This window comes from Esox lucius, chromosome 10 (genome assembly GCF_011004845.1).
Source record: "Esox lucius isolate fEsoLuc1 chromosome 10, fEsoLuc1.pri, whole genome shotgun sequence".
NCBI lineage: Eukaryota > Metazoa > Chordata > Actinopteri > Esociformes > Esocidae > Esox > Esox lucius.
In genome coordinates, this window is record NC_047578.1 from 22,582,133 (window position 1) to 22,609,243 (window position 27,111).

At 45.0% G+C, this 27,111-nt stretch overlaps 2 protein-coding genes across 7 annotated transcripts; both read right to left on the reverse strand.

Moving 5' to 3' along the window:
• Nucleotides 1-7,053: 7,053 nt before the first annotated feature.
• Nucleotides 7,054-10,263, reverse strand: LOC105027903 (UPF0500 protein C1orf216 homolog). Of its 4 annotated transcripts, none has more exons than XM_010900269.4 (2): nucleotides 10,105-10,263; nucleotides 7,054-8,980 (listed from the first exon to the last, which is right to left on the reverse strand). In XM_010900269.4, the coding sequence occupies exon 2, from the start codon at nucleotides 8,896-8,898 to the stop codon at nucleotides 7,816-7,818; it is 1,083 nt and encodes a 360-aa protein (XP_010898571.1). In that variant the 5' UTR covers nucleotides 8,899-8,980; nucleotides 10,105-10,263; the 3' UTR covers nucleotides 7,054-7,815. The 4 variants fall into 4 exon arrangements, with proteins under 4 accessions (XP_010898571.1, XP_010898570.1, XP_034150495.1 ...); XM_010900268.4 differs by lacking the exon at nucleotides 10,105-10,263 and adding an exon at nucleotides 9,959-10,065; XM_034294604.1 differs by lacking the exon at nucleotides 10,105-10,263 and adding an exon at nucleotides 9,913-9,937.
• Nucleotides 10,264-12,502: 2,239 nt separating this feature from the next.
• LOC105027901 (claspin) lies at nucleotides 12,503-27,002 on the reverse strand. Of its 3 annotated transcripts, none has more exons than XM_010900266.5 (23): nucleotides 26,731-27,001; nucleotides 25,314-25,434; nucleotides 23,956-24,317; nucleotides 23,702-23,851; nucleotides 23,398-23,524; nucleotides 23,212-23,314; nucleotides 22,579-23,090; nucleotides 21,661-21,837; nucleotides 21,419-21,579; nucleotides 20,787-20,983; nucleotides 20,568-20,620; nucleotides 20,245-20,426; nucleotides 19,394-19,982; nucleotides 19,214-19,268; nucleotides 18,938-19,028; nucleotides 18,742-18,845; nucleotides 17,886-18,047; nucleotides 17,379-17,500; nucleotides 17,118-17,245; nucleotides 16,793-16,913; nucleotides 15,553-15,629; nucleotides 13,943-14,104; nucleotides 12,503-12,832 (listed from the first exon to the last, which is right to left on the reverse strand). In XM_010900266.5, exons 1-23 carry the CDS (start codon nucleotides 26,755-26,757, stop codon nucleotides 12,713-12,715), a joined length of 3,903 nt encoding a protein of 1,300 aa, XP_010898568.2. In that variant the 5' UTR covers nucleotides 26,758-27,001; the 3' UTR covers nucleotides 12,503-12,712. The 3 variants fall into 3 exon arrangements, with proteins under 3 accessions (XP_010898568.2, XP_010898569.2, XP_010898567.2); XM_010900267.3 differs by having other exon boundaries at nucleotides 12,504-12,832; nucleotides 18,938-19,031; nucleotides 26,913-27,002; XM_010900265.5 differs by having other exon boundaries at nucleotides 12,504-12,832; nucleotides 18,938-19,031.
• Nucleotides 27,003-27,111: the final 109 nt, after the last annotated feature.

Sequence of the window (27,111 nt, forward strand, 5' to 3'; positions counted from 1 at the left end):
GGTAATTAATTCATGAATATAGAAAAATGGAGGGGGTAAAACCAAGCCTTGAGGTACCACTGTTCTAAATCAAAGAAGTTGTGCATTTTGCCTTTTGTTTTCTACTACTAAAACCATACAATTCAGTTTTTATGACACATTTTAGACCATGTAAGGCAGCGCATCCTTTCTATCATTTGTATTTGTCTTTTTATTGAGTATGAAATCGGTTTGCTCTGTCTTTTCAAGTGGTATTGCTCTAACAGTTTGTTCTCTGCAACCCTGCCATCCACACTTCCTCAGTGCCTCCTGAAGGCAGGTTAGAAAATGATAAACAGTCAGGTTAGAAAGGCATAAACACACAATTTGCAAATGCATTTAAATTGTGTGCAGAAATCTCAGCATTACTCATTAGCTGTTCCGTTTTCTGTCTTCCTCAGTCTCTCTGGGCTCTGTAAACTTCCAGTTCGGGGGTTGTGCTCTCTGAAATGCACCTTGTTACATTAAAAATTGCTATGCAGTTGCTCGAGCTCAGACTGTCAGGCATCCTTTGTAGGCTTGTGTATTTTTAACAAGTTATTCATGTCTACTTGTCAAAATGAGTGAGAGTTATAGATGTAGAAATGTGAGGAGTTTTTTTATGCACAGGCTACACTGAAACTGAGTGCCTGTGTGCTAGTCTGCTGGAGTTATTGATTTACAATTCTGATGTGTGTTGGCTTTGTTTGTCGGCAGGCTGACTTTGGGAGCCTAATATTTTATACTTATTTTCATATTTCTCTCTCTTTCCCCTTATTACACTCTCGGCAGTTGTCGCTGGTTCAGCTTGACTGCTTCGTTAGGGCTCATCATTTGCATTCAGATTAATTATCTAATTACCGACAAATGTCCGGCGGCCACCCCACACTCCGACTCGTCAGCTCTGAGCCTGTAATTATTTTAATCATTTACTTTCATCTGGAGCGTTCCTGCCATACTCCTGTGTTTAGAGGCCATTCTTAATTACCCTGCCAAGACACTCTTCTCCTCTTTTCATGAGAGAGAGAGTGGGAGAGAGAGAAAACGAAACAGAGAGAGAGAGAGAGAGAGAGAGAGAAAGAGAGAGAGATAGGGAGCCCATTGGGGACATAATCCAGGAAGCTCTCTCAGCTCAGCTGGTTCACCCCGTTCTTCATACTCTCTCTCTCTTTCTCTATCTCTCTACCCCCCCCCCCCACTCCTGCACAACACCCCCATCCCAACTTCCTCCTCCCTCCTCTCTTTCTCTCCCCTCCACAAACCCCCACCCCACCACCCCCACCACCCCCACCACCACCCTATCCCACCCCTTCCCCCCAATACTTCCTCCCTTCTCCCTTTATCGCCAGCACACACAGGAATCGCCCCTGGGCTTCGGCGCTCTGACTGCTAATACACTGACGCACACACGCACACACACGGAGCGAGCGAGAGAGTACAGGGAGAGGCTGGATCAGAGTGGTTACACACGCACACTGTTTGTGGCACACATCACAATGCACATCTTTTCACTATGCGCTCAGAAAATCTATCCACCTCTCTGTCTGTCTACCCTTTATTTAGACAGCCATCCGCCAGCCGGTTCCAACTACCAGTCTGGTTTCTGTGAATCCCGCCCAACACATGAGAGACGGGTCAACTCCCCCGTGACCACTCAGTAACGATGCTCTCCCTGAACCCTTAAGCGAGATACACTGCAACCCTGACTGCTCTTGTTTAAGAGGGGGGGGGGGGGGGGGGGGGGGGGGAGATACAAGCTGTGTAATTGGGCTCTTGAATATTGAAGTTAGCCCGGGATGAAAGTTTAATGAAAAGATGATTATCTACCAGCTTATCGCCCTATTTCGGATTTCATTTTATTCACTCACTGCTGCAACTCTGTCCATTCTGGCAGCCGTGGAAACAGCGAAGAGAGTCTGACAGGCTGAAGACACACGAGACAGCAAGTCGAATGTGGTAAATTATACCAGTGATCTGCAGGTTATATTGTTTTATGTGGATCTTCACAAAATACACTGGACACGTCTGAAGTGCGCGCACATTGCACTGTTGTGCCTCATAAAACATGTTGCTCTATTTTAGTCTCATTGTTTATGTTTACAGGGGACATTAATCCTTTTTTTTGCCAGAAACGGTGTGAAAAAGGAGACAATGTTTTGCTTTGACAGACATAGCACTTTAGCCAAACCCCAGTGGGAGACGTCTGTGACTGAGTTTGGGGGGATTATGTATGGACCCAACTTGCCCTAAGGGGAGAGCTGTTGGAATGGGACATGGTTTGAACGACAGAGATTAGGGATCAAGGTGCATGGAGCACACCATTTGAGGGAATACATGGGTTAAAGCCCCCCATTTCACCATACAAATAACAGTAAATATGCTTGTCTGACTGAAAGATAAAAACAGCCTGGAAGATGGGGTTGTGGCAGTGAGGCTCAAACATTTTGACATGGTTCAGTTTACAGAAATAAGATTTTTGATCTTCATACAGACTTGGTATTTGAGACAACATCAGCATGATTTTGCGAGCTAGCCTAATTGACAGAGTAGGCTAGACTGTAATCTGTTAAATTTGATCAGTTACTGCAATATTGCAGTACCAATTTCACACTATCAAACAGACTGTCCCATGTGTTAGATCATGAATTCAAAATCTGGTCTTGAATAGGAGTGTCGAGGGAATAGACTGAGTTATTGTGTTAAGACTTTGTTTAACCTTGCCTTCTTAGATTTTTGGCATTTCATTATACTTGGGGAAATGCGAGGTCGGTATCAGCGGCACCGCTTGACGGTTTAATCCACAATTTCACGGAGCTGAATCTGATGCTAGATGGTTTGTGGCCTCCGCTCGCTTTTGTTGACGGGATGTCACCGTTTAGCGGTCCCTTTCCTCTCTAACCCGGGAGAGGACGTCGGGGAACCTGGGCACGAGAGACCACTTCATCTCAAGGGGTTGAAAAAGAGCAAGTTAAATGGAAGTGACAATCTCTGAAGAAATTCCTGCCGGCAGCTGCACGCATTCGACATAGTCAGCTCCCCTACAGTCGCCGGCCGCACGACCCCCGTGCCTGGCACACGCACCTGCCGCTCCCAGCCGCGCTTTCACCGAGAGCCACATAATCCATGGGCGTGTTGCGGAGGGGCTGCTCCCAATGTGCTCTTGAGAAAACCCCTAATGCGTGAAAAAGCCCCCTTTCTTCCTCTATTGTCCGACACAGTTTTATGGGACAACATTGGGCATTATGAGGTTTCGGGATTTACATGGGACTCTATAGAAGGGTATAATCCTTTCAAGCAGAGAACGAATAAAAGTTTTAACCCGCTGTTTTCATATTTATTAGCTGGTTAAAGCAGCAGAGGCAGCTGAACCTTAAATCCCAGACCCCACCAACAGGCTTTCAGTCTCAGGCCCCTACATCCAGAAACTCCAGGCGAACCCCAAAAGAAACCTCAGAATTTGAACATGTAGGCAGACAAATTATCAAGATCAGTCGTACTTCCGAAATCCTGGTTCATATTTTTACGGCCATGCTGGTAAATTAAAAGAATGTAGCCTCACTTCTGGGCCTAGAATAACCTAATGTAGTATTATTCATGGTATTGTTTCATGTTAACCAAAGTCTATATTAATTCTAATCAGTTATGATTTAGCCTATGACCCGCACAAACAAGATGATGATGCATTATAACTGTATAATTATTTGGCTAATTGATTTTCTATATAAAAACAAGTGCAAGCCCAAATTAAGCAATGAAAAATATGGCATATATTGTGGTTTATTCTTTCAAAAAGAAAACGTTACTAGTTTACAATTTGTAGCCAACATGTCAATATTAACTTTATGACATCTTTGTAGTCTTTTGACAAATGTGACTTCTATCATTTTTAACATACAATCAATTAATACAATCAAATGTAAAAGGTGAGGAATAATTATGCCAAATATTTGTCCTGCAAACTGCACTTCTCCAGGGGACTAAGCAGATACTTTGTTTCTATATGACTCTCCTTGGCATTTATAAGGCACTACTTGAACAGTTTTGTTAAGGCTCTGCACAATTTCTATCCTCACAGCACTGTAAAGGTTATGATGATATAGCCTACTTGCTTTCTGTTGTAAGCTACTCGCCCTCCAGTTGTACATGACTTTGAGCATTTTTGAGCATTTACTAACCATTTCAAACTCAGGCAATTCAGGAAGTGATTTGAAATTCACTTCATGAATTAAAACGTGGTTATTATTTCTATGAGGATCTTTTCCATTCATAAATATAATTGTAATTCTGCTGTGGGTAGTGATTTATAAAATAAAATGATTCAAAGCCTAGCTGGAAAGAACAAAGAAAAGCAAAAAACTGAATATATTTTTAATGGGAAACAATAAAGAAAAAACATAGTTCTCACCAACCACCCACACAATTTAATGCTCGAGGAGGATAGATATATCGTATTAATGGATCTTGTTAATTTTGGTAAAATACTTTTTTATTTCATATGGTGATCCTTGATTAAAGTGACAATAAAAACGGATTAAATACTAACTATGAGTACATCTACCTATCTATTCATCTATCTATTTTTCTATCTATATTGATCTATCTACCTATCTAGTCTGCTATATTTTCGCTCCTTCTCTCTTGGCGACAGGTCTTTCTATCCAGTTCATCGTACACAGGCCGCAGGCCGCAGCCCCTCTGCCCTCCCTCTCCCAATCCCCCACCACCCCCTTTCTGTCAAAGCTGATTGTTTCCACGCCAACAGAGTGCTGGGGGCTAGTGCACTGTCACACTACATCAGGCAGAGAGAAGAAAGGGAGAGAAAGAAGAGAGGGGAGAGAGAGAGTCTGCTCTGTGGACTCATCAGACAGCACTGGGTAGGGGCCTCTATGTCCAACTCAGAAAACAGAGACTGAACACACTTCTTTAGATCATGCTAGAGAGTGCCCCCTTGTGTTATGAACATGCAATTGGGTTTAATATAAAAGTGATCAATCGCACTCTGTAATGAAGAGTCGCCCTCTGCTGGACTGAACCTAACGGGTTCTTATTTTATTCCGTCGTATACGCCGAGACTACCTTGGTTCACTGTCAGGCTGTGAAAAAGACATGATGGAGTGATTGAAAAGATTCTTTGAAAATGAGCATAATTATGCGTTATTGCACAATTGCCCATACACATGGGATGAATTGCATCCTGACACAGACTAATCCAATGCATGCATTTCCACAATACAATACATAAAAATTCTGGTGTTTTAGGTAGGCCTACAACAACATCGGTATAAAAGATCGAAATTCATATTATGCATGTGTGCATAGAAGTGTATAGATGCCATGCATATTGCCACCAGAAGTCTAAAATGTAAGTTTCATAGTCTACAGTCAGTCGGGTTATAATGAAGAGGTGAACTGTTGGGCGAATATCACAGGGTCACAGAAAGGTAAACACTTGGCAACAGACTTGGGTGACACAAGGCGTGCGCCTCCCTCTCAAACATTTGGGATTGAGAAAACGCCTCCAATCGCGTTGCTAACGTTGTCTTCGCTCGTTTTAACCGACAAAAATTAGCAGCTCTGCTCCAGGAGAGAGACGCTGGCGCGTCCCACAGCCCACCCGTGTGTAAGTCTCACTAGGCGCGGTGCTCCTTCACCGGTACCGCTGTTCGCGCTCAGCAGGGCCCCCATCACACATACCTCGCGTCCCACCGCGCTGCGCGCCTATTATACAGTGTTGCTGAAAGGAAGAGATGTGTTCAGGATGAGGACAAGGTGTTTAACCTTAGAGACTGTCGCAGAATACCGAATTGCGTTATAATGTGCATCTTAGCAAACGCAGTTCCTCGTGAGACAAACGAGACATTTGCATGAATTGTCTTTTCGTGGAGTTTAAAACTTAATTCAAGACATTTTCACAAAAAACATACTAGGCCTACATCCCATGTCATTTTTGCATAAAAATGTCGAGCTCATATAGGACAAATGTCACCGTGCAAAATATATTTGCATTACATTTTCACTGTAAATTCACCGCCTAAACACATCATGGTGATTTCTAATCCTGAAAATAAGCTTTTGTTCTCTCGAATGTCACGTTTGTCGGCGCTTTTTAGCAATGTTGTTTGTACACAGGACAATAACAGAACAAACGTGTTATCCCACCCGCTTCCCCTTTTGATGCCCAACATACATCCAGCTAAAGCCAATAAACAACAGATCAATACTGTATGTTAATTCTCTTACAGTTTAACTGTCATGCCTGCGTCCAGAAGAGGAGATAAGCTTTAGAACATAAGCCTGAGCACTCGGAGTTCGGAGGCATAACCGAGGATTATCCCAAACTTGCCCCGGGGTTTGGCTCATATTGCGGGACTGGACCGGCGGCTGTTCACCGGGCCGGATGGGACTGCCGGGCCCCGGGGCGCAAACTGTCAGATTCCCCGGGGACCCGAACCCTGCAGGACCAGCTCAACTCAGACTGCAGATTAAGTGGTGAAGGCTGGTATCTCTGGAAACACACACACACACACACACACACACACACACACAGCACCGCTAGACGTTCCCTGCCCGCGGCGACGAGAGACGCCGTCTAGATTGATACTGGTTCCTCACACGGCTATCACACCACTAACAGAACACTCATGATGAGTCGATAACAACGAACTTTATCTGCCTCTGATAAAGAAACGATTGTAGGATGCTAGAAGGTCATAAACCAGAGGCTGATTTTTATATATTTAAATACGGAATACAAAGAGGCATTAATCGTTTCATTAGTACTTTATAAATGAACAATATCTTTAAAAAATAAATTGAAGATCAAATAAAGCGCAAATAATTAAAAACATTTCATACGAAGGTCTACAGATTAGGTTTAGCAGGTGTTCGATATTGGCTGAAATAGACCTACTTGTTTTCATATCTTACAATAGAATTGTTTTCTATATAGGGCTACTCCAAACTATACATTGATGTGGGTTCAGCAGACCTACTGTGCGATGAGTTTAAATAGACTGGTAAAAAGCCAGCATCCTCAAATAATACCCGGAAAACGAGTCGAAGATATTCTTTTATTATGTCACTGGAATAAATAAACATTTAAGATACAACATGTATAACTTTGTCATCTCATATTGTATTCTGAATATTTTTGGCATGGATTATATCACAGTTATAGTGACCATAAAAGCATAGACATTGGTTGTAGAACATTTGAAAATACAAACATATATTAAACTTTTCATAAACTTTGAATCTCATACATTGTCACGTTCTGTTAGGCAAAGTTAGGTTTAAAAAGTTTGTGCTGGTCCTCAATAAGAAAGCTGACTTCAATATTTTAATGCAATTTGGCCTGAGGCATAGTATATGGCCAATACCACAGCTAAAGACTGTTTTTAAGCACGAAACAATGCTGAGTGCCTGGATAGCCAGGTTATGTTAACTATATACCACAGACCCCAATTATGGCTTATTGCTATTACACAATTTTTTATCATCATGCCCATGGTATATTGTCTGATATACCATCGCTTTCAGCTAATTAGCATCCAGGACCCAAACTACCCAGTATATAATTGCATATAGACACAGGATAGGATACTAAATCAAAAGCTAACTACATTACCAACTTATTAAAACACCACACTAGAGGAAATTCTTGAGGATGCTGGGAGATTGTCAAATTATTTTCACAAGATCAGGTTAAGGAGACAAGCATCACCAAAGGAAACAACACTGTTGTATTCCCCATAAGCAATTGACAGTCCTCTGCTGGTGACCACTTCCTGTTATGGCCCCCCGCGCTTCCTTCCTGCTCTATGATTGGCTGGCGGTGGCAGTTGCTGCAGTGGCAGTGCCCATGCGTAGCAGCTCCTTCCTGTGATCAAGGATGACATCGAAACTGGACTGGAGGCGGTTCTGCTGTTCCTGGACACAGCCCTGCAGGGTGCGGACCCAGCGGATCAGAGCCAACCTGCGGTACATGGTCAGCTGGACCTGATGCTTTTCCATCTCCTGGGCCTTGAAGCGCTCGCGGTCCCTCAGGGTCCAGACGGCGTCCTGGAGCTCAGGCAGCTCGCCGCAGTCCGTGTCTGAGTCAGAGAGTGTTTCCCTGTCCACCAGGCTGTTCCCGGTTCTCAGAGGCTTCTCGGCCCATTTCCTCCCCGTCTCGTCATCAAACTCCCTGGCAGAAGGGCGGGTGGGCGGCTCGGCCGGGGCACCCTGATTGCCCCACTTGTGCTGTTCAGGTTTGGGTTCTCCCACACCGATGCGGTCCCAGCCACCCGTGCTGGCCCCTTCGCCTCCACTCTCCATGTTGAGAGAGGACAGGCTGCCGCCGGACCTGTAGCTGAACTCAAACTCAGAATCGCTGTCGCCCCATTCCTCCAGGTCCTCCTCTGTCTCCTCGTCCTCTTGGTCCTCCACTGCGCCCCGTTTCATAGCGCCTCCCTCCAGCTCTCGTTCCTCCTTCTTGTCATCGCTCATCCTCCTCATTTCCTCCTCCATCTTGCCCTCCTCAGCCCCATCCGGGGGCACTCTTCCGTAGCCATCGTCCCCACTCTCAATCTCCGGCAGGGGCTCTAGGGGGCTCCAACAGGGAAGTCGGGAGAGCGGAGACAGGAGCCCTGGGCTGTAGTGGTTGGCAGAGGCCAAGGTGGGTGGGTGGGGCTGGTCGCGGCCCAAGGGGCCCAGGTTACGAGGACGCACCTGGTTGCGATTCTCGTCCCCTGCTGTCACGCCGTCGTCATCTTGAGCCAGGAAGTTGAAGTTGCCATCCTTCTCAGCTGGCTTCCTGCTTACTGTCTGCTGCTGACTATGGTTGCTGAGGATGCGCAGTGAGGATGAGCCCCCTAATTGCCCCCCATATTGGGGATTCATTGGTCGGTCCTGGTGGAGCATTTTTCTTGGCTGAAAATCACCTCTTGCTAGAAATTCACTTCTTGGTTGAGATTCACTTGTTATTGACCTTGACTGAGAATCACTGTTTTAAAAAAAGAGAAATAGCAATGGCATCAATCAATCAATCAAATGTATTTATAAAGCCCTTTTTACAACAGCAGTTGTCACAAAGTGCTTTTACAAAACACCCAACCTGAAACCCACAGGAGCACACAACAGTTGCTTAAGGAAATGTATCCTTAAACCAACAAACCAGATACATCTGCATGCTTTACATTGACAACTCCTACCTAATAAATCTAAAACAGTAGCCAACTGCATGTTACTGCATAATTCACAATATGGTTGACGTTAGCCTGTACCAGTTCTTCAACCCAGCACTGCCATATCCTCCTTTTCTAATATGGTAAAAAGGAGTTGGTCTGTCCGTCCACTTGCACTCCACTTACATTACCGTCAAATATTTACATGTCTCTTCAGAATGGAAAAGTATCTAATCCTGTCTTCAGGGTAATGTCACTCATTCTCCTCTCCCTCCCGTGATGCGCAAACACGCAGTGCTGAAGGACAGCGACGTTCCAGGGTCACGCGCGGCAATGGCGTTAATGCTTTGACGCTAGATTGATGCGCATTAAGTTGTAAAGAAAAATCAACATTTTGTGATGTGATAGAACATTAAAATTGTGATGACCATTTGTTTCTGCCCCAACGCAACTACACAACGCACGTAGCCAAGCTTAGACTATATTTAAACCTACGTCCGCATTTGTTCCAGTAGCCTATACAATTCCTCAAATTTATTCAAAGTACCGATTTATTCCTTTTATTTAAATAATAATGTTATTTGTCGAGAAATGGAACGCTACGTGTAGATGACAGCATGCCAATAGCCTGTAGCATTACGTAGCTTACATAGCATTAGAACAGCTTATATACAAAATGCGACATGGACACACGCCATATTAGAAACATTTTCATGAAATTAAACAATTGAAGATTAATCTCCCATCATACGTTACGTAATAGCCTTGCCCTAGTTCAGCAGCAGTGCTCAGCTCACCCCATATCCCTGTGCTCTCCTCGGCCGCAGCGATAGCCTCTACCCCGCTCACACAAAACAACCTCACCAATCCTTATTTTAATTGGTTATTTACGTCATTATACTGATTGACAAATTTGTTTATCGATTCATATGTATTTTCTTACCGTTAGATAGGCAAGTGCTTCGTGGAGGAAGGAACTCGATTCTGTGCCCTCCCTCTTTTTTACCCCACCTCCAAACAACCCTCCTATGTGATAAGTATCTGCCACTACCTCCCCTCTCTTCCTCCCATCCAGCCGTTCAAGCGCTGAGACAGAATGGACTGCTCGCTTACCCAATGAGTCACTTCCTAAACAGGGCAGGGACTGTAGAACGGGAAACATCAGAGGTGAGCGGAAAGTGGAGTGTAGCAGAAATCACATGTCCCGTATCTTTTCTCTTACGATAGGCCTTCTTTTCATTAATTTCTTCGGATTGTGATTTTTTTAATCATCATTGCTTCATCTATTACCCCACCAGAATCCCAACACGTAAGCTTTATTTACTCAAATGTAACAATAAAAGTGTTAACAGTGAATAGCCATAAAACACTTAAATGTATCCTATTTTTATTTGGACAGTCATTACTTACTGTCTATAATTAGTGGTTCAGTTTCATCCAGGCTTTCTGCTAAAACTGACATAGGTACCTACCGTTTTGCTCCAGTAAATGAATCTAGCTTTAAAGGGAAGGTAAACTGTAAACAGAAAATAATTAAATGCCACAAATTAACATTTGTTTATAGGCTACTCAAATAGAACCTATAGGCTAATCCATCCCCACAACTTGTCAGGGGAGATGGTCTGCAATTTGTTGCGTTGTGTCGCTGGGAACTGTATGTGTTGGTGAGATCAGAGAGAACAACTGTTTTGAGTTTGTTTTTTCGGGTAGGAGGTGTGGTACATCAGACAGACTCCGCAAGTAGGCCTAGACTCCCTTCCCCATCCCCTGACATGCAGTCGCTGGCGGCAGAAATGCACGCGTCCCCCTCGCACCCCCCCCCCCCCCCTTTTCCACTTCAACAACATCCCCATTCAAGTGCCGCACCTCCAGGCTGTCCCCCCCACCCACCCCGCTCCCTCTCGTTCAATAGTAGCCTGAACACATGAAAAATACATCAAACACTGTGGTAGCCCGCGGACTCGTCACATGCAGAATCATCTTGGTCTTCCAAAACCCGAACAACGAGCCACGGAACAGGACACCAATAGTCTTCCGAAAAATGTATAGCAACGAGGCCGGAAAAAAAGAACCACTGAAATAGAGAGCGCAGAACACTTGTTGACCAACTGTTCAGACACTGGGTCATCCACAAGGGCCCTTGGGGTGTTGTTGCACCGGTTACTGAGCAACGGGCAGCTATCTCACACGAAGGCATTTCATGAAAAGAGCATGACTTACCTAGTGAATAAGACCTTGTTATATTTTTACACAGCCCAGCCCAGCCCAGCCCAGCCCCCCCCCCCCCCACCATCACCACCCCCAGTTATGATGACCCATTTCCCTCAGTTCGGCTACATCTCCAGCCAAGCCGGTCCTTGGTGTGACAGTGGCTGAGGGGAGAGACCCATGGCTATACTGTCAGCTCTCAACACCACAACACACAGCGTCGGATAACTGCATGGAAAACCGGAGAGGACTGGACCTCCAGCCTACTCTTCCAAAGAAAGCGAAATCGGCAAAGACGCGCCACATGAAACGAACGCCCTCGCGTTTGGACTCTCCGCCCCTTGGGACACGTCACAGAGTGAAAGAGTTCATGTCTCTGGTCTGTCATTCTGGCCTCTTAATTGGAAGTAAAACAAAACTGCTTTATCCTCTAGATATTTTATGGTCAGTCAGGACCCGATTTGTTGAAATTCAGATAAACCCCCCCCCCCCCCGTTCAAATGAGGTAGGGCTTTGGTCTGAGAGTTGGGAGAATGTTATGATTGAATAAACAAAACCAGGATTAAGCCTCAGCCTAAAGCTAAGAGGGTATCCATGGGGTTTATTCCAGCCCCTACGCCAGCTTCTAATGATGTGTAATGAGCCTTCCTGCAGCCCCTAACCCCGGGACCTGCTGCTAAATCACCATGGACTAATGAGATGGAGAGATAAAAGCGGTCATTAAAAGTATCCATAACGAGCCCCTATTATTAGCCACTTATTAATTAATTAGAACAGATAATAAACTGCAATTATCGTAACCCTGGACCTACAGTGGTCCTCTCGGAGGCTAGCGAGGTCAACACGGGATAAGGAATCAGTTAGAAGGGACTGGAGGAAAGGTCCCTATTCTGTGTTTTCTGCAGCCAATGTAAGACATCAAAATTACAGTACAAAAAGACTGAGCATTGACAATGGAGAATAATGTAAATAAACATGCCAGTCAAAGTATTTTCTATGCAATACTGACCAAAGATTTAAGCCAAACTTGGGGTTGATTACATATCAGTCTGTAGCAAAGTCAGATACTAGAACAGTTTTTAAAATACACTTTAATTTACAAACTTAATACATTTAAAATCCTTGTAAAAAAAAAAAAAAAATATATATAAAATAATCCAACCCATTATATTTACATGATAAAAACTAGTAGTCAAGTGTTGTTCATTCCAAAGGAGACAATGATCTTCTGAGAAAAACTAAGTGTTGATGACATCTCCAGATCTGAGAAGGCAAAACACCCTCCGGATATTATAAGCATGACGTTGCTTGTGTCTGGCAAGTCAGGCACATTTCGGGGCACCTTAGTTCTCCAGGTAACGGAAGATACTTCTCTGGGGTCCTTTGGCTGCTGTTGCACCGTTTTCCCGACATGGCCGCTTGGCAGCTGGGGCCAAAACCTCCACTTGTCCCCTCTTCTTTATCTAGGAGGGAGACAGAGTTAAATATCGGAAATGACTCCTGTTGCTAGGATAATGGGGCAGAACCTGTCAGAGAGATATGGAGCTTATCAACGAACTCTCCACCACGTTAGCAGCAAAATGTCCCATGACGAGAACGTTCAGATTTAGGGATTTTTAATTTCTTGCTGGAATGTAATTATTTCTGAGATTTTGGTGCTGGCATGGAGTCCCATTACAATTCTACACGTCCAACTGTGTTTGTTGAGGTCTGGAGGTCTACGACATGCCTCGGAGCACTAGTACAGCTATTTAAAGATCAATTACGTCTCTGTGTTAAACAGAACTCCCACAGAGTCTGTATACGGTTATGGTCACATTGTACTGTGATCGTCATTAGGACAAACAAAAATTAGAGCCAATTTTAAAGACAATGTGCAGAGACAAAACAGAAGTTTCATGTTGAAACCCTGACGGGTCCTGATTCTCAAAACAATTCCAGGTATTATGTAGATGCATAATCTAGATTGGATTATGTAATGCTGCAAACATTCACAGCTAAAAGCAGAGTTGGCATACATTCAGTCAAAAGGGGAGCCAAATACAGTGGTTTATAGTGAACGGACCAGTTCATGAACCTTCATAGCTCAGTTGGTACAGCACATAACTTGGAAGGGCAGGATATTGATTCACAGGAAGTATTCTAACAAAAATATTTATGAACAACATGGCTGTATGGTGCTTTGGATGAAATAATCTGCTAAATGACCTTTATCACTGCAGTAGTGTTGCCTTTTAACACAGACACTAACAGCTATGGACTTTGGCGCCACCCTATGGTCAGTTATCAGTAATGCATGGCAGAATCCAACATCACATGACTATCATAACCAACACAAAAAACCCGAACTGTCACAAGTTCAGGAAGAAACAGGGTGTTCTTAAAATGTGTTATGTTATGAATGTTATACCAAAGAAAAATTATTGCAAATGGAGAGGGGCTTTCTAAGGACAAGGAAAAACATTATAACACTGCACATTGTGGCACAATCCTGACCAGCAGACCTTCCTATTTCCATGGGATCCACAGGTTCACAGAGCACCATTAGATTGGGTCCCCATTGTTATGCCTACCTGTTTTTTGGGGGCCTCGGTGGTCGAGGCCTCCTTCTCTGGTGACAGGCTTTGAAAGACGAACCCTCGGGTGTTGCGAGGGGCAAGGGGGTTCCCCTCAGAGATGCAGGCCAGCTTCTGCAGCACGGAGCGGGGCTGGCTCAACAGAGAGCCCCTCTTCACCTGAAGTCAGTGTCAAAGGTTGAATACAGGTGAAATAGTTACGCAAGGTTAGTTTAGATATTTACTCAGCGTACAGTGCAGGCGGTGAGTGTCTGGACAGAGACAAGGGTTGTTGTTTTGGGTTGGCACTCCTCCATGTTGGATTTGAAATTAAAAGAGGTTCCAGGGCAGAAGGTCAGCTTTAATTAGTGGGTATTTATAGCCATAAACAGTGTAGGAATTACAACCCTTTTTAAAACAAAGACTTGTCATTTTAGGGGACCAAAAGTGATTGGATAAATTCACATGATCTTAGAGTTGTCATGTTTAGTACTAGAGATCTGCAACCCACAGACATCCAGATGCTGGATTTCGCTGGTGATGCTCTACCAGGCCGGTAAGGCAGCCATCTTCAGATGTCATCTTGCCTTCAGCAAGTAAAACATGTCCAATAGGATTTAGGTTGGGTGACTGACTTGGCCAGTCAAGAACATTTTCCTTGCTGGCCCCATAGAACATACTGGTTTCCTTTGCAGTATGTTTGGGCTCATTGTCCTGCTGCAATGTGAAGTTCTGTCCAGAGTTTGGTTTGGTCGTATTTCATCAGACATGGTGTTGCTGCTGTTCACTTCAGAATTCAACCAGTTGATGTGGTCAGTAGCTCAATGAGGTCCAGTCACCCGGTTTTATGGCAGCCTCTTACACTTTCTCCCGTATTTCATCACAATGGCATCAAATTATAGCTTTTGGTCTGTAATTGTATCCAATAGTTATTTTATATTATTTCAAATCCATCCCGTGTTCAGAGCAACAATATAACATGTCCATCTGTCTAAATACTCAGACTGCACTGTAGCTTTCCAAGTAGTGGCCATCATTAAGGCCACAATTAAACCCTTTGATCAGTTAACCAAGGGGTTTTCCAGAATCAATATGGAGATAGTTACAGATATTTCATGTTTTACTGTAACCTCTAGAGGTGTTTTTGTCAATAGTAAAGCACCCGGTGGAACAATCTTCCTTTATCCACTGGAGTACAGTTATCACCACCCAGTGTAACAACAAGCAGTTATCACCACCCAGTGTAACAACAAGCAGTTATCACCACCCACTGGAACAATGCTGTAATTTATTTTCTACCACTCATCACAACCCTACCCTGTTTGGTGTTGTAGCCTGTCCTCATTTTAACTTTAAAATGTCATCATTTTTATCTATCTTCCATTGAACAATAAAGTATGTACTTATAACTTCCCACATGGAAGCTACAGCATTCATTTCTAGATTTGGTGACAGTAATAAACCAACTACACGCATCAAGACGTGGCATTTTATGATTTTTCTTTTTTGCTTATTTTTTAAACGAAAGATCAATTTAAGAAATGCCTGTTTAAACAAAGCAAATGTTGTATATCACATCCCTATTACCCAGCATCTCTGATGAGACCACTGTATGAGAAGGTACAGACCATGTTGGGTTGGGAGGGCCTCTGGAACGGGTTCTGAGATGGGCCTCTCGTCTCTTGCTGGGGTGCAACATGAAGCTCTGGAAAACAAAAAAACAGAGGCATTTAGACAAAAGGGAACACAAAAGAGTAGCAGAGTAGCTCGAACAAATTAGTATTCAAACGTTTTCTGAAAGACCGTTTTTTGCGACAGAATCTCAGGACATCACCCAACTTTAGAATCAGGAATATACATCAATTGACCTTTAATCCTGTGCGTTTCTCTGTTCAATTAAAATAAACACAGGGCTAGATTTGAAGCCATTCTGCAGCAGTACAAGTTATAAGTCCATTTGGACTAGGGCGGCACAATTAATCGAAATAGCGATAATGACATGAGCAATATCCAAATCACCAACTTACGTGATTTTCTGTTCGAAAAACTGTGATTGATATGCGCTTCACTCGAGGCAACGGGCATGCATCGTACGTCCATAATTGCTTTTCTTGCGGGTGCTGCAGGTATTTTTGTAAGTTACTAAAATACATGGACTAAGTTCAAATACTTGATGCGTTTTCAATGTTAGTTTGAGTTAACAACGCAACTGCTAGTGAAGACATCTGCTTCAAGTTATATATTGTCCCACATATATTATATATATTTATAAGTTATATATTGTCCCCCAATATATATTGTCCCACATACACAACAGCATGGTTATTAAAGGTTTCAGTCTCAATGTTGGTGCCTACAGACTTAGTATGGGAGAAAATATACCAAGGGTTGAGACATTTGGCCTAACCAGCTATGACAACAGCACAAACATAGCAAATGCTGCAAACGCCATTGATTTAAATGACCAGTTAAACTAATAGTCAGACAGGCTGCACCTTCAAATAGGTAATAAGCGTTAAGGCCTAACATTTTAACTCAATTTTTATTCAGTTTAATAGCACATTATGCAGGCTATGATCTGGATTTTTAAGTGAGATTATCTATGCTGTTCACACCCATGTTTGAAAAGGTTTGCAAATCATAACATAAATGAAATATTGGTCAAATAAATCACGATTCAATATTTTATCCAAATCGTCCAGACCTAATTTGGACCACCCTAAGTCTATGATTTGAAGTGCTTGAATACTGGGCCCAATAATCTCTTCAAATCTTTGTTCCTTGCAACCCTAAGGCCAACACTGAATGCCAGCGCTCAAAGGGGTTCTGAGTCATCAGTCTGATATTTCCATCTGTATGTAAGCTCACCTTTCTTCTGTAGTTTCTTGGCTGTCAGTTTTTTAGCAAGCTTCATGAACTGGCTGTCTTCCTCCCCGATTTTCTCCTCATCCATTTCCAAGTCCTCCCCCTTCTTGGCCTTGGTCTCTGACTGGAAGGGGAGGTTAGCAGAGTTGTTAAGTGGCATTTAACAGACCATTTTGTCGTTCAACCACAGGTCTTAAAACCACCACTACAGTAAATTCAAGCTAGTCTCCATGCGGAAGTAAGTGACAATCTGACTCAATTCCCCAAACGTGCTGAGGGCTCCATCTTAGAGGCAAGTGGTTGAGATCTGACAAAACCATGTCCATACCTGTTCCCGTAGCCACTGCTCCCTCTCCAGGCGCTCTTTCCTTCGCTGCAGCTCAGCCTGGTCCAACTCTTCCTCCTCCTCTTCTTCCTCACCCTCAACACCCAAACCATTCATGTCGAAGTTGTCGTCTACAGGACACAAGTGCCAGAACAACCTTAGAGGCTTAGTACACGACCATGGAAACCGCTCGGTGGAACAGAACAACATTTAACGGTCAAAGTGTGGTTGGCACACCCATACTGTAGACACATACAAACTAACCAATGTTCTTCCAGCGAAATCGGCGAGCACGGCCCGGGCCGTCTGAGTGCAGGTCCCCGTCGGCGAGGTACCGCTCCTGGTAGAGCCGCAGGCGCCGCTTGTCATCGTCAAGAACATGCTTCCTGTAGACCAAGATCAGAGAGCAGGATGAAGTGAGACAAGTCACCTTTACCAAAATACCATCCACGGAGGGTTTTCAATAAAGCAGACAATTACTACCTGGATAAAGAAGTTTAACAGACTACTAATAGACTGAATTTGGACTTTAGCATTAGCAGTGTTTAGCCCCCTTCAGAATCCCAAGTCAAATTAAAACTCAGATATGAACTTGGTGTAACGGTGCTATTAATGGTAGACGACAGGGACAGAATACAAAGAAATCTACAGACATGTGGGGAGCATAAGAATTTGATAACAATGTTTGGGAAAATAAGTCACTGTTGCAGTTCCAGAAATCTGCTTCCATCGCCAGATGTTCTGCAACGGTTGGTCCGCAGCGGCTCTTACATGTGGATCTTGTTGACCTGGTCTTGCAGCTCTTCATCAGACGGCAGCTCGTCAAGCAGCTCCTCTTCCTCGTACTCGTCCTCGCCGCAGTCGTCCTCATCCTCACTCCCGACGTCGCTGCCCGAGAGCTCGGCTTCGGAGTCCACAAACTCTGCCATGCGCCTGGAGACCGAGGGGGAAGGAACCAGACATGAAATTAAAATGGGGTCAGAGGGTCCCAGAGGCTGAAGACATTGACTTTGGATGGTTTAAGTTAATCCTATATTTTAATCCATTATTTACTGTCACAGATAGTTTCTATATACTGTATCAAATAAAAAAATATTAAACAATTGCAGAGGGTAATGCAAGTTGGTTCCATCCAGGGCATGCAATGTTGTCATGCTACTTTCTAGTGACTCCTGGTGGAGGGTCAGGCTCTAGGAAGCTAAATTATGGTTGTTAGGCAAGAAACCCTCTCCTCAAAGCACAGTGGTTCCACCCAACTTCCTGGCTGAGTGCAGCTTGTTGAGAAGTGCTTGGCAGAATGCGCATCGGAAGCCCCAAACCTCAACATTCAAACCCAAACCTCAACTGGAGGAGCTGCTATGAAGTTTGGTTGTAATCCAAACATGGACAGCAAAAAAGGTGTACATGTTAAGGCCTAGAGTTATGTTGACAGACTAAGAAAATCAACTTAAAGCCAATGGAGTGATTATGTTTTAAAACTGAATAGGTTACAGCAAACGTGTTTAGCGGTGGTTGTTAGATGCCATGCAGCACTTGTCTGTGGAGCCCAGGTTTTTAGCCTCCCTTGTCAGGGAAACTCATCAGGCGTGTGCTTTGATCATTCAGTAACAGTTCTGAATTAACTTACAACTTCTTTTTTCCTTGCCGAGGTGCAAACACAGCCTCCCTCTCCTCGTCCTCCACCTCATTCTCTTTGTCTTTTTCTCCATCCTCTTCGTCATCATCGTCCTCCTGGAAACAATGGAGGAAGAGGTTAGTTCATTTGGATCATAAATCATACATGTAAGCAAACACAAAAACACCCACACAGACCATTGTCTTACCTGCTCACTATGACTCTCCACATCTGACAGAAGTCGAAACTCACAATCCTCCTCTTCTTTCTCCTCCTCCTCCTCTTCATCCAGCTTCTTACTACTGAAACACAAAAATCAATTTAGCCTTGCAGGGTTCAATATTTGCATTTCTTTAAATAAATGGCCTGAAGGTATAAGCTATTAGTAGAATGTTAGAATAGTGCTCAGTTACTGAATTAAATATTTTCATTGATACCCAGAAGGGAAATGTATCCGGTTGCATTTAATGCCAACTCCTATTACCTGTCCTCAGCAGCTGAAAGGTGAGGAGAGCAGCTTGTGTTGACCTGGGAGAGGCCTGAATGGAGACAGATGAGAAGTGACCCAAAACAATAACACCGTATAATATCACACCCCAATATTCCTAATTAGCCAGACACAACAGCACACACTGAGTCACGGGATGGGAACCCTCGCTCTTACCTTGAGTAGTGAACTTCCCAGAGCAAAGGCCGAGCAGCTGATCCATATCACTGTCCCTGTCCATTTCCAGCTCCATCTTCTCCTCTTCCCTCTTCCTCCCCTCCGCTCCATCCTTCTCAGCCTGGGTGACGGGGAACACTCCGGAACACAGCCCCAGGAGCTCGTCTTCTTGTGTCGTCCCTATCAACCCTCGCACGCTCTCCTCCCCTCTCTTTTGACTAGAGGGAAACGCCCCCGAACACAGCCCTAGCAATTCATCCTCCTGCGAGGCCCCGGCTCCACCGGCCTTCCCGAAACCTCCGGAGCACAGCCCCAGCAGCTCCCCCATGTTGGCGTCCATGGCGTTCTCGTCCAAGCTGTCCAGCAGGAGCTGTCGTTTGTGGGAGCGCGGGGGGCCGGCCCGGGGCCCAACGTTGAGGAAGCCGTCGGCGTCCAGGAGCTGGGAGTGCGTGTCATCCTCCAGGGAGAAGCGGCCCTGGGAGGAGGCCCCCAGGGGGTCAGGCGACTCGACGGGCGAGGGGGGAGCGTACAGGTCCTGGGAGTCCTCGACAGGCAGGGAGAGGGAGGGTTCAGACAGCTTCCCTGAGCTCTGTGGGATGGGAAAGAGGGAAGGATGACACAACGAGTCTCCGAAATGGAGAAAGCCTTTTACTTGTTTCAACATTTCCCTGCTTGCACATTGGGGTTTTACCCCCACAGGGTTTTACACCTAAACCCCGGTATCATGTCTCAGAGACATTCATGGGCCCTTCTACTGGTCATTATGACTAGTCACACTGTCATACAGTGGAAGCACCCCGCCCTAGTCAAACCAGATATCAACCCCCCCACCCCCGAACAGTCACTCTCACCCTGGAGGCGGAACCCAGGAAGCTGGGCCTGAAGAAGCAGGGTGAGGGCGAGCGGAAGGCCCTTGCCGACAGGCCCCGCCCCCCCGCGCTGTTGCGGTTGACGGGCTGGTAGGATGGCAGCATGGAGGCCTGCAGCTCCAAACTACTGTTGTCCTTGGCCAGAGATAGAGAGTCGTCCTCCTCTGCGGTAGAGAGAGACAGCGCTTTCATTCAATAAAAGATTCCCAAGTGTTCAGGTAATTACACAGAATTTGTATATTTTAGAATTATGACATCTAAGGTTCTGAGAATGTTCGTCAAATCAACAGCGGTACCGCACTCACCCATTTTAGAGTAGCTTTCTCGACCGCCAGGCCCGGTCCTCTTCACACCATCTCTGTACGAGAGACCACACTTCAACAGGCAGATAACACACCTCACAAAACTAATTCAACATACACAAAGGCTGGTGAATGGAGGACGGCCCGCGATAACATCCAGAATGGTACCAGGTGCATTGAAAACCTATTTAAGGTGCCCCTAGCGTCTGGTGATTTACGTACCCGGTGCGCGAACAGGAGCTGTTGGCAAACAGCATGAGGGTTCCGTCTGTGTGGAGCAGGTCAGGGGGCGGGGAGGGACCCTTTAACCTTAACGGGGAGGGGCTCCTAACGTCTCTCTGGACCACGCTGCCTCCCTCATCCTCATCCCCCTCATCCTCGCCATCGGCATCACCACCCCCGAGCAGTTCATCCACACCCTGTGGAGTGACCAGTAAAAAGGTTGACTGTGAACGCCCCCCCTTAGCCACCCATCATTTCCACCAATAAACAGGTTGACTGCGAACACCCCCCCCCTTAGCCACCCATCATTTCCCCCAATAAACAGGTTGACTGAGAACACCCCCCCTTAGCCACCCATCATTTCCCCCAAAAAACAGGTTGACTGAGAACACCTCCCCCCTTAGCCACCCATCATTTCCACCAATAAACAGGTTGACTGCGAACACCCCCCCCTTAGCCACCCATCATTTCCACCAATAAACAGGTTGACTGAGAACACCCCCCCTTAGCCACCCATCATTTCCACCCCAGAACAACGTTTTGGTCTGGGCTTTCTGGGCCCTGTTAACACCACTACCAGAGGTCGACATAAGACTACAGGTATTATGTCAAAGGTGCCCATTCACTCGTACCTCCTCCCCCTCGGACTCGGTCATTTCCTCTTCCTCCTCATCTTCCTCGCCACAGTCCTCGTTGTCGAGGCGGTGGAGGGCGGCCTTGCGCTCCCGCTCCTCCTGTCTCTTTACGGCCATGGCCAGCTGCAGACGGGACTTGAGGCTGGTCAGCTTCTCTCCTGAGGTGACATGGGGGGGGGGGGGGGGGGTTAGGGCTGTTCCAGTGTGACTGTCTGTACCCAACTGCGCCGAAGTCATACCAGGTGCAGTGTGCGCGGCCTCCTCCTCCCCCTCCTTGATGGTGGTGGTGACAGTCTCCTGGCGGAGCTCCTCGTTGCTGTCTTTCCGGACGACGCTGAGCTGCACAGTGCGTTCCCCTCGGGGCCGGGCCACGGGCTGGACATGCCGGAGGAAACGTTCCTTCAACGCCTCAACGCCTGACAGTAACAACAAGAGGTTAACCACCATAGAACCCTCCATGTTAGAAAAGCCAGAGACAACACTTAGCAGTAACAGAACTGCTATGCAGCAAATGTAAACAGTGTTAGAACATCATTTATTATCCATTATCATCTATTGGTTATGTGGATCAAATAGCAGATTACATTAAAAAAATTATACAGTATGTGGGCCCCTTCAGAGTAGTTTATTAACCCATTTATTAGTAGTTTATTAACCCAAAAAGGTTGGTGTAGTGTAGTACGTTTTCAGCTTTCTGTAATGGTCTGTACTTGATGTGGTTAATTGTCTGCACTAAAGGAAATAAAAACTTTATCTCAACAATAGAAATGTACAATTCCAGAGTCCTCAAGAGTTACCAAATCAAAAGCCAATGTATAGTACACGAAGAAACATCTGTTCAGGAATGTGATTCTAGGAGGAACAAACCACCATAAACTATATTGAATCAAAAAAATTAAAATAATAATAATAATAATAATAATAATAATAATAATAAGCCAAACAATTTCACATTGAGTTAACTTAAGTTCAAATCAATTGAAAAATGTCTTTGGTTGAAATCTATGGATTTCCCGACTGGGACCGCAAGGGTTTGTGTTTAGAAAATGCCTGGGATCTTTTATCTCAGCTTATAAAACAGTAGACCAACGTTTTACATGTTCATCTTTCTCCCTTCAGTGTATTTCAACTAACACTGAGCCGGTAGTGTCTCTCACCTGGGTTGAGCTGAGGAGGTTCCAGGTCGAAGGAGCCTTCATCCATACACAGTTTGTGGACAGGCGGAGGCTCCACCCCAAGCTCCCGTAGTCTTGCCAGCCGGTCCTTCTTGGGTTTGTAGAGTGGCAGCAGTACGGCCTCCACACTGGCTGTGGCGGGTTGGGGTAGAGCTGCGTCCCCATCCGTGGACTCCTTCTCCGGGGCTTGCATGTCCGAGACCTCCGCCTGGTGCTGCTCTAGACGTCCATCACCTGGCAAGTCCTGTGGCAGAACCTCAGCACTATCCACCATCTTGGCCCCCTGCATGATGGTGGCGAGCGCTGGTAGTGGGGCTTCATGGTCGTCAGTCTCCTGAGTGAGGGAGGTCTCCTCTGCCCTGCTGTGGTTCTCCCGGTGCGGGGAGGACGTGGCCGTGGGCTGGGTGAGTGACAGGAGCTGGGAGGATTGGGGCTCTTTGGGAGGGTTGGGGGGAGGTGGTGCCTCTTTTATCAAATCCTCATACTTTGCAGACCTTTTTCGAGGGGAGGTGAAAAAAACAGGTTGGTCTCGACAAATGCTTAAGACAAAACCAGAGAAGTAGAACTGAGAATAGGCCAAGCTGGTAAAAGTAGAAACGGTTCTGGTCCACTAACTTCAGTAATGCCATAGCAGGTCCTTCGGGTCGGGCTCTCCTTCTGAAGAACTGGTCGATGCTCTTGGGCTCAGGCATATGGTAGGGCAGGCCACATGAGGACTCTGCAAAATAATTGAGATTATGTTACAGGAGGAACTGGGTTATGGAAGCAACATAAGGGACATAACACTCTGGTAAAACTGACCCCGGACCAGCCTCTGGCTCTCGCTGTGCAGTTGTTTCATGGCCTCCTTGCTGGCTCGAGCAGCCTTCCTCTCCTGGGGGCGGTGTTTTGGTCCAGACTCTTCCTCTTCATCATCAAATAAAGGCTCCTTAGATACAGATTGAGAAAGGTGGTCATACACTGAAATAACAGTACAACAAAGGTTTGAAGATTCCTGGCAAATTGGAGTTAATCTGCTTATCCTGTTGCTGAAGGCATCCAGAGAATCTTCCGATTTCATTAACATAAAATGCAGTGTAATTCAGCCTTTTGATTAAGCCCTTACCTTGTGCTTTTTGGCTTTCTGCTTGACTGCTGCTCTGATGGCATCCAGAGACTCTTCCTCCTCCTCCTCCTCCTCCTCATCCAAACCAGCATCATACAGGTCATTGTCGCCAAGGAGACAACCACTGTCATTCAGTGGGCGGGGGATCTCCTGAAAAGGAAAGAGGGATGGTGGGAAAATAAGTAATTGTTACAAAAAGAACCATCTGATGGTTGCCTCAATTCTTCAATCCCATGTATTCAACTCAAACTCACCTCCTCAGGTCTCTCCCTCTTCTTCAGGCGTTCCACAGCCTTGCTGCGCTTCTCTTTCTTCTCTCTGTGTCGCTGGCTCTTTTCCCTCTTCTGCTTCAACTCCTTCCTTACAGGCTTGTCCTCCTCCTCTGGGGCGCTCTCATCACTGTTGATAGGGGCTATCCGGGACCTCTTGCTCCGTGATTTGTCCCCTTCCTCTGCAGTCTTCATCTCATCGCCACTGGACGCTGATAGGACCAGAGGATCTGCCATCTCAACGCCATTCTCCGGCCCAGCCCTCGCCTCTTCCTCACTATCACTGTCCCTCAGGGCCTTGTGACCACGGGAACGACGGTGCACTGTGATGTCGTCATCATCTGAATCTGGAAACATTTTACAAGCGTCTTTAAAAATACAGAGGAGGTGGTTTGCACGTTGCAAAGTAAGCAGGTTAGACTGCATTGATGGTTGCTTTGTCAAGGACTGTCCGTGGTCGAACTGTAGGAAGTCAGACTAATGCCGCATTTCCACTGGTGCTTTACCTCGGTACCAGGTCTACACCAGCGATTTATGCTAATGATGGACTTTCCTGTTTCCACTATACATTTGGTACCAAGGACTTAAGGAGGAGCTCAGGTAGGGAGGGAGGAGTAAACTATCAACACAATCTGGTGTTCCGGTTACAAAAAAGGTGATATTTATCCAGTAGTAAAATAAAATGAACAATAATGCCATGTTCAGTTTGTTTACAAAATCGCCACCCACACTCATGACACTGCAACCACTGTAAGCCAGTGTATTCAGTATTTAGTCAAAACCATCTACATTTAACAGAAGGATCTGGGAGAATTCTGAGGTATTTTATGTTGTAAAAGGGTCTGCAGGCAACATTTTGGTCTCAGCGTTCCCGTTTTTCTATTGAGTCAATGGCATAGTACCACCTTTGGTCTTTCCAACTCTTTCCATTCTGAGTCTTTTCTTCCCTGTACTGTTGCTTTGTCTTCATTTCATCAGCAATCTGTTCGTTAGATCGGATGAAAACCATTAGGAGAAGCCTAAAGACTAAGCAAATTACACACATTGCTTTTGGAATAGCACAACATGCGGCATGGAACCCGTCAAAACCGCCCAATTCCGGGGCTCAGCGACGTGAGAGCCAAGCTACTCGGCCATGGCCTACTGGCCGATTGGCACGTATCAATGGAAAAAGAAACATGTCTGGACTTTAGGGTAAACCACCAGCGTTGGGTACCAGTGGAAACAAGGCATAAACAACCAAAGTCGTGTCACATGGCAAGTGTATTCATTCAGAGGCTTCCACTACCTTTACCAGGGGTATCTGGTCAGGTGGTCTGGACAGGCATACTGTGTCACTTTACCTTGTAGGTCAACAGTGTTGGAAATCATCTCCGAAGCCATCTGCATGCTCTCTATTGGGGAACCCATCCCGCTGTCTGAATCACTCTCAGCTACTGGCACCTCTGAAGGGAAATCCACTCCCTGGATAGGGGACAAGAAAATGAGACAATATCACCTTGTGTTATTTCAGGGAACAATACACATTTGTTTTGTGGGTTCTCTCCATTCTTTGTTGCTTGATAATTAATTGGATTAAAACATGGTGTATATTGAACAAGGGTCATAGGGAAGGAAATTATGAATAGGCCGGTACTTGCTGTGATTACCTAATCTATTTACCATTCTACTGGAGGACAATCTAAATTATCCAAAACATAAGGGGTAACTTAGCTAAAGGGTTGTGTCATTTTGTTGCAAAAAAGTATTTCACTGGACATTTATATTGACCTTTTTAGGCATGTATTATTACAATCCTAACCCCCTCCTGGTTGATTGTGTATTTAGCAATGACACATGAATAGATTTCAGGGAGTGTACTCTGGCAACTCAGTTGTATTTCTATGCAATCTTTTTACTAAGTGGTTCGAACTCATGTCACAGAGCAAATTTGCAAATTAACAGTTAAAACCTACTGTACTCGATGAATACAGTACTAGTTACCGCGAAGACTGTGGTCGTTGACTTGAAACAGTTTTTTGCCTCTTAAAAATATACACACTTCGACGACTCAATATTATATCGTGAAGGTGAAAACACTGACACAAATGTAGGTAAATAACACTGATGTTTCCTTAAAAAGTACTGGCCAAGGATATTCAATTGTTGTGTCCCCAACTGGCTGCGGTGGCGCCTTCTCCCTCAGCTGCCACAAAGACCATAACGACTTACCGTCATTGTAAAACAAGTGTAGTTAATTTAGTTACCTAGCCAGACAGACAGCCAACAAACTGGACACGCAACAGTTGCTAAAATAAATTATGTTGTGAACGACAAAGACAAATAGGCTAAAACGAGGCCGGGTAGCCGAATTTACTTGCTTTACATGCTCTTTGTTCAGAGTAACAATATCTTGTCCAAAAGCACAATAAACAACATGTTAACCTAGTAGACAAACGAAGGTGAATTATACAGCCAGCGCTGTTATCGTAGCTAAACTCACAATTCGCTTCAAGTCAGGTAACAGACGTTTTCTAGCTGCAATATTTCTAGCTTGTTAGCTAGCTAGATAACTAGCAAAGCCGTGTTATTATGGCGGACTCAATCCCCAACTAGGCAAAATAAGATACAGACTGTACTGTAGCTAACGTATATAACATGCCGAATAGAACAATATATTGGTGTCTAACTAATGTAATTACTAACTGTACCCAACTTAAGTATGTGCTTGACAATTTGAAGATATAGCTACATTTTTAAATAAACGTAACATTAGGTTACCTGTTGAGATACCACCATCAGACTCATCTTGACTTATCCCCTAGTCTTGTGCTATTCGCACTGAACCTTCATTAAAACAGGAAACCAAGACTTCCGTAGTGTTCTTTTCGAAACAGTCATAAGACACGTACATCGACGTAAATGTGTTGTATGGCTAAATGTTATTAACTAGTGTTCACTACCTATTCATCAGCACTTGATTAGCTTTTTCTTCCTCCCGCCTGTTCTTGAATCTGAAAGGATTTTTGATATTTCGCGCGTTGACAATGACGGTCTATCCTTGCTTTTGTCAATCATTGTCATTGGGTTTTTCTATTGGATAATACATACAATTGAGCTCTATCACCATCCAATCGTTGCAGGTTAGAGATTGCAATGACC